This window comes from Plasmodium gaboni, chromosome 13, assembly GCF_001602025.1.
Source record: "Plasmodium gaboni strain SY75 chromosome 13, whole genome shotgun sequence".
NCBI lineage: Eukaryota > Apicomplexa > Aconoidasida > Haemosporida > Plasmodiidae > Plasmodium > Plasmodium gaboni.
In genome coordinates this window covers 1,295,176-1,303,285 of record NC_031493.1, presented here as the reverse complement: position 1 = coordinate 1,303,285, position 8,110 = coordinate 1,295,176, and the positions used below count along the sequence as shown (strand labels likewise).

Genomic DNA, 8,110 nt, shown 5'->3' with positions numbered 1-8,110 from the left:
TTTTTTTTTATTATTTTTTTAAAATTAAAATTTTATATATTTTTAATTTTATAAAAAAAATTTTTTTTTTTTTTTTTTTATATAAAAAATATTTTTTTTTTTTTTTTTTTTTTTTTTTTTTTTTTTTTTTTTTTTTTTTTTTTTTTTTTTTTTTTTTTTTTTTTTTTTTTTTTTTTTTTTTTTTTTTTTTTTTTTTTTTTTTTTTTTTTTTTTTTACGATGTTTATAATCATTACACATTTATTATTAATTTTAAAAAATTATTTTAATAAATGTATATAATAATATTAAAAAAATAAAATATATACATATATATATATATATATATATATATATTTTTCATCTATTTAAAAAATGAATTTATAATTAAGCTTTTAATATAATATTTATTTTATATATAGATATATAATGTTCATTCATACCTTCCTTTTATTTTATATATTTGTATTTACATATTTTATTAGATATATTCATTTATACATATATTTTATATCTGCTTATATGTTTATTTGTCCATACATAAAAAATGATGATAATCTTATTATATGAAAACAAGAAAATTATAAGAGAAAAGAACGGTAGTAAAAAATAAGCAGTATATAAAAATACATTTATTTATTTTATATATCTAATTCTTTATATTGGGGTGTATAAATGTAAACAATAGTAATATATAAATATATAAATATATAAATATATATATATATATATATATATATATATATATATATGATTATTTTTTCCATCTAAACAAATATACATACATATATATATAATATATTGTATACTTATTTATTTTTGGAAGTAGACATATATTATGAATATATATATATATTAAAAATAATTAATAATTTTTGCTTGAGAAAAATTAGAAAATAAAAAAAAATAATGCATATTATTAATATAATATATATATTATATATATTTGTGTTGTATTTTAATTTATTTATATAATATTACTTGTGTCAAAATATAACATTTTCATATATTTCATTTTGCACCTCTTAAGTTTTTTTTTTTTTTCTTTTTTTTTTTATGTTTTATTTTAATCTCTCCCTTATTTCTTTTTAAAAAAAATATCATATATAATATTTTAATAAATATGTTGTAAATAAGATTATTTTATTTTTATGTTATATTATTTTTTTTTTTAAGAAGAAAGAGGGATTTTATAAAATTTTTTTATTTTTATGTTATATTATTTTTTTTTTAAGAAGAAAGAGGGATTTTATAAAATTTTTTTATTTTAATATAGATTTTTTTTTTTCTATACATTTATAAATAAATATAAATATATATATATATATATTAAGACAAATACAGTGTATTTATATATATATATATAATCATCATAGATATATATTTTGTGAGAAATTATATATCCATTTTAATTATATGTATAGAATTCATATACATATATATTTATATATACCTTTATATTTTATTTTTTTTCAATGTTTTAAAATACAACAACATATATATTTCTTCTGTTGGAGATTGAAAAGAAACATTGAAAAAAAATAATAAAAAAAAAAAAATTATAACAATCAAAAAATTAAAACAGTAGAATTAAAAAAATACAATAAAAAAAATTTTGTATACACATTTTAATTAAAGCACAACCAAAAAAAAAATATATAAATATATATATATATATATATATATATATATATTTATTTATTTATATATTTATGTGGGCATATGCTACATTTTTAGTATAATTATATTTTTCATTATAAATAAAGATATATAATAATTAAATTATATATATATATATATATATATTTAATTTTTTTGTTATTATAATTAAAGTAAAATAAAAAATTTACTAGCCATTATATATATATATATATATATTTATTTATTTATTTATATTTACATATATATGAAATTTATTATTTTATAATAACCGAACATGTATGTCTAATTCGATTTTATAAAAAAATGGTATGGTTCAGATATACATTGAAGTGAATAATTAATAAATAAATTTATTATACATATATATAATATATATATATATATATATATTTTTTATTTTTAAAATGAAACGAAATAACAATCTAGAAAATAATATGAATTTAAGCATGGGGGGAATAGACTTGAGTAATATTTATATGGACATATTATTACACATACATGAAACTCTGGTGAATCAAATCCAAACTATTGTTATAGAAGTTTATAATTTAATAGAAAAGATATTATATGATAACATCGAAAGAAATAATTTAGATATATATATGTTTCATGAAAAATATAAAGATAATAATATAATAGATGTAGATAAAGATAAAATGATTATTCATTCTTTAAATAATTTAAATAATAATTATTTTGGTAATGATGTGAAAAATAAGTTTATTTTAGACAAGATAAATGAATGTATAGTAAATAATGAGAATCAGAAAAAGAAAAAAAAAAAGATAGGTTGTAAGAAGAAATGTTTTGATGAATTACTAAATTGGGGTAATAAACATAAGAATATAGAAATAGAAAGAATTACTAGTTCGATATGTACTTATAAAAATGGAATAGGTAATTATGATGATGATGATGATAGTGAGGTCGATGATAATAATGAAGACGATGATAATAATGAGGACGATGATAATAATGAGGACGATGATAATAATGAAGACCATGATAATAATGAAGACCATGATAATAATGAAGACCATGATAATAATGAGGACCATGATCATTTTGAAGATGATGATGATTTGATACATATTGATGAGAATGATATTATAAACAGTATAGAAATAAGAAATGATGATGATAATATTCTTCTTAATAATATATATACTACAAATCATCATGATAATAATGATCTGAACAGTTTTATGAATATAAATAATAAAACAAATAAACAACATAAGAATCAATATAATAATAATTATTTTAGAGAAGAACAACAAAACAATAAGTATGATAGAAAAAAAAAAATTTATAAAGAAAAAGCTCAAGAGGTTGTTTATAAAGTAATGCATAATAAATCTATGGAGAACGAAATAAATGAAAATAAAGTTAAACTACAAAAACATATAGCTATTTTGGAGCTTATTAAATATGTTATTTTATATTCAAATCAAAAGACAAAAAAAGAAAATACAGAAATAATAAAAAAGAGGGAAATTAATGAGATTAATATATATGGAAATGTGAATATTACAACTAAGAGACATAAAAGTGGTTTACAAAAAAATGAAGAATATAAAAATGAAAAATATACAAATGAAGAATATACAAATGAAGAACATACAAATGAAGAACAGACAAATGAAGAACAGACAAATGAAGAACAGACAAATGAAGAACAGACAAATGAAGAACAGACAAATAAGATATGCCTGAATAACACTAATATGAGTATAAATTCTTATGATAAAAGTTCCACAAAAAAAATAAAAGCTGATTTGAATCACTATGGATTTGATAAAAGAATAAAAGATAAACATACAAATACAAATATTAACTTATCAAAGGTCAAACTTAAATATATTAATATTATAACTTTTTATATGGACTTATTATCACCATTCCATAAATTCTATTCTAATAAAAACGGAACAGCTCTTCAAGATCAAAAGAATTTAATATTGGTAATTAAAAAATTAGATCAAATTGTATTGAATTATGATAGTATTATCGATCAAATTTTGAAAAAAGGAAATATAAAATATTTTGATATAAATAAATTATATCAACGTTATAAGAACCATATTAATATGAAGAGATATACCCCACCCCAATTAAACACTAGACATCTATGTGAAAAAAAGATGGTACAGAAAAATATATGCATATGTATTGATAACAAAATAAATATGAACAACAAAATTATTCCTTGTGAATGTGCAGAATGTTTAGAGGAAAAAATAAAAAACAAATTAAAGGACAGCACATATAATAAAAAAAATGTTGTTAATAAAAAAAAAAAAAATGTTGTTAAAAAAAAAAAAAAAAATGTTATTAAAAAAAAAAAAAAAAATGTTATTAAAAAAAAAAAAAAAAATGTTAATAAAAACAAAAAAAAAAATGTTATTAAAAACAAAAAAAACAATGTTAATAAAAAAAATAATGTTAATAACAATAATAGTAATAATAATTATAAAACCCCAACTTTGAATAATACATATATTAACTGTTGTCATGATTCTCATTTATGTTCTATTAAAACAAATGACCAAGGCAATAATGAGAACAAGTGTTCTCATAATATTAATAATAGTACACCTGTAAGTACTGTTAAGAATAATAAAAAAAGTTCAGATATAAATATGTTGGATAATAAAAATATAAAAATAAATTATAATAATTCAAATGAGAATTGTCTAAAAGACTCATATAATAAATCAGATATTTGTAATACACCAAATATGGTTAAACCTAAATATTCTAATATTTGTCCTATTACTGAAAAAGTTATACATTCAAATGATTTATTAATAAATAATAATTTAAGAGAAAATTATTATTCACAAAATTATTCTAACTATTATGAAGAGAACCAAAGAAACATAAACTGTAATAATGATATAGATAAAAACATAAAGGATAATAATTTACACACAAAAATACCATGTTGTCATTTAAATAATGTTGATTATGATTCAGATTCAAAATTTAATAATGATAAAAATAAAAGAATAAATAATTTTCATCAAAATAAAAATCAAAAAAATTATATGATACCTTTTTCTAATGATGATCATATGGTTAATTATAGAAATATTTCAAGTTCTAATTATAATCATATAAATAATATTCCTAATTATTCTATACCTTTAAATAATAATAATGAAAAAAAGAAGTTACAAGATCTTGAAAAAAAAATAAATAATCATAATAATAATAATATTAATAAGGATACATATAATAACATAAATATTAATAAAAAAGAGAATGATATAACACATCATGAGACTGTCACAAAAAAGGGGAGAAATAATACATATACCAGTTTAAATAATAATAATATTAATAGTATGAATGTGAATATTAATATGAAATTAAACATCGCAAAAAACCCATTAGTATTGTCTGTATCTTCTTGTTCAAAGGATAAAAGTTTTATAAATGAAAATAATGAAAATAAAGATCACATCCCATATATATATAATCAGATTAATATAAAAAGTGATAAACAAGAATATCTTATATGTGAACCTACAAAATATACTCAACATATAAATGAAAAGAATATTGCAGTAAATACATTTAATAACATGAATTATAATTTTGTAGAAAATATGAATAAAGAGGTTATGACATCTATATATAATGATAACATAAAGATATATGATCAAAAGATAAAGAAATATATGAATCAATTTAATGATGAAACTATAACTCCATCATCAAATAAATATTCAGATCAACATGATGTAGAATGTATAAATAATAAATCAATTAATAAAAATTTTGAAAATACTAGGACCGAAAAAAATATTTATTATAATAATACTATTGAGAATTATGAATATAGAAAAATGCCAAGTGATAATATAATTCATCCAAACATTTATTCTATAAACAATGAACAAAATAATTATAAACCTAAGATTATAATAAACCAACAAATATTTCCTAAAATGGATGAGCAAGGAAATTTTATATATAATATGACACATCATGATAACAGACAAAACCAAAAGTTGTTATTAGATCAACTGCACCTTGATTCATTATGTGAGACAAACGAAAGAAGGAAAAGAGAACATTTTGTAACTACATCTCTTTATAATAATATGTGTAATAATGCGTTTGTAGTTAATAGGAACAATAATTACAATGATATGAATAATTATAACAATGATGTGAATATTTATAACAATGATGTGAATAATTATAACAATGATGTGAATATTCATAACAAAGATGTGAATAATTATAACAATGATATGAATCATCACAACCATTATGTGAATCATCACAACCATTATATGAATCATCACAACCATGTTACGAATTATAACAACCGTGATATTAATAATTACAATCATTGTGTTAATAATTATAATCATACAGGTAGCAACGACAATTCAGATAATAAATACAACGACAATAATAATTACAATGACAATAACAATAACAATAACAATCATAATGATGATGGTTATCAAAATGCAGATCCTAACTACAATGATAATAATTACCTTAACCGTTCAGGTAGAAATAATAATAGTAGTAATAATGATGGTGGAGATGGTGATGAAAGTACAGATGATAATAATGAAAATGATAAAGAAGCAAATGAAGAACATGACGAAGAAGATGAAGAAGAAGATGAAGAAGAAAATGAAGAAGAAAATATCAAAGAAGATGGTAACCAAAATGATGAAGAAAATTACAGAGAAAATAATGAAAAAGATTATAATCAACATAAAAATTATAATGACCAACTTATGAAATTTGAAGGTGATAATATTTTTGATAATAGTACTAGTAATGTTTTACACAATACTTGTTATTCATATAAGAACAGATATAATGATTCTTATGATTACTTATTGTCAGGTGAAAATGAAATAATGCCACAAAACAATATTTATAGATCTCAAGAAAAGGAAGTATCCATATCACAAGAAAATAGTTTTGTGTTTCAAAATAAAAATAATGGGAATCAGTATGATGCACAAATGAGTGATTTTTATAACTTTCATTTGAACAATATGAATGATATGAATAATATGAATGATATGAATAATATGAATGATATGAATAATATGAATGATATGAATAATATGAACTATATAAATAATATGAACAGCATAAATTATACAAACAATATAAATAATACAAAAAGTTTAAATAATATGAATAGTATGAATAACATGAATAACATAGTCACTATAAACAATATGAATAATATAAACAATATGAATAGTATAAACAATATGAATAATATAAACAATATGAATAATATAAACAATATGAATAATATAAACAATATGAATAATATACAGAACGTAAACAATTTATACAATTTTTATAATGACAATGAAAACAGCATAAGTGTTCCAAATGCACATGGAGATTTTATGAGTGAAAAGACGAATGAGGAAAAAATATCTTCAAATGATTTAGATACATATGAAAATCTTAATAAAGACATGATAACTGATTTGAGTGTAAATATGAGTTTAAACAATTATAATAATGAAATGATGAATAATGAAATATGTAGTTCTTACTTTGAAATGTATAATAATATGGATGAACCATACAATATGATGAATAATAACAATAGTACTAATAGTAGTAATAATAAAAATAATAAGAAGAAAAACGAAAACGATGATAACAATGAAAAAAATGATAATAATAATATCAACAATATTAACAATATTAATAATATCAACAATAATAATAATATTAATAATATCAACAATAACAACAATAACAACAATAACAACAATATCAACAATATCAACAATAATAATAATAATAATGATGATGGAGACAATATTCCATTTGAGTGTGATAAGTGTAATGTCGATTATGATATAATGAATTTTACTAACAATACTTATATGGATATACAAAAAATACTTCAAAATGATGATATATTAAAAAAAGAATTTGCTAATATAGAAGAATGTTTTAAAATACATACATCTACTTCTATGGATTATAAGAAAATAAAAAGTAAAGGTGAATGCTGTCATCAAAATCAAGAAATAACATACGAATATTATGATCGATTGAAGCATTATAATAATAATTTTATAAGGAATAATGATGATATATACAAAAACTTAAGTATTGACGAATTTTTTCTAAATCCAAATAACATAGCAGCAAATATTATAAACAACGATATGATTAATGAAAATATAAATAGTGACATAGAAAAAATTATGGATATAATGACTTCAAATAATAATAATGAAAGAGAAAATAATAAAAATTGTTCAAGACAAGAAGATGACAAGGGAAGGCAACAAACTAAAGGAAAAGAAAAAAGTAAAGAAAGAGAAAAATATAAAGATAAAGAAATTGATATATATAAAGAAATGAATAATGATAATATGATAAATGAAAATATGGAAATACATGGAGAAAACATTAATTTTAAAAAAAAAGAGTCTACCAACTTTTCATCT

At 18.5% G+C, this 8,110-nt stretch overlaps 1 protein-coding gene across 1 annotated transcript in view; it reads left to right on the top strand.

Annotated features, from left to right (window-relative positions):
• Positions 1 to 2,044: 2,044 nt before the first annotated feature.
• The window catches only part of PGSY75_1337500 (hypothetical protein), a gene marked incomplete at both ends in the record, with an annotated part of 8,178 nt that continues 2,112 nt past the window's right edge, over positions 2,045 to 8,110 (top strand). Inside the window, one exon of the mRNA XM_018787422.1 lies at positions 2,045 to 8,110. This exon is cut by the window's right edge and continues 2,112 nt beyond it. Coding sequence (XP_018640164.1) covers positions 2,045 to 8,110 — 6,066 coding nt within the window.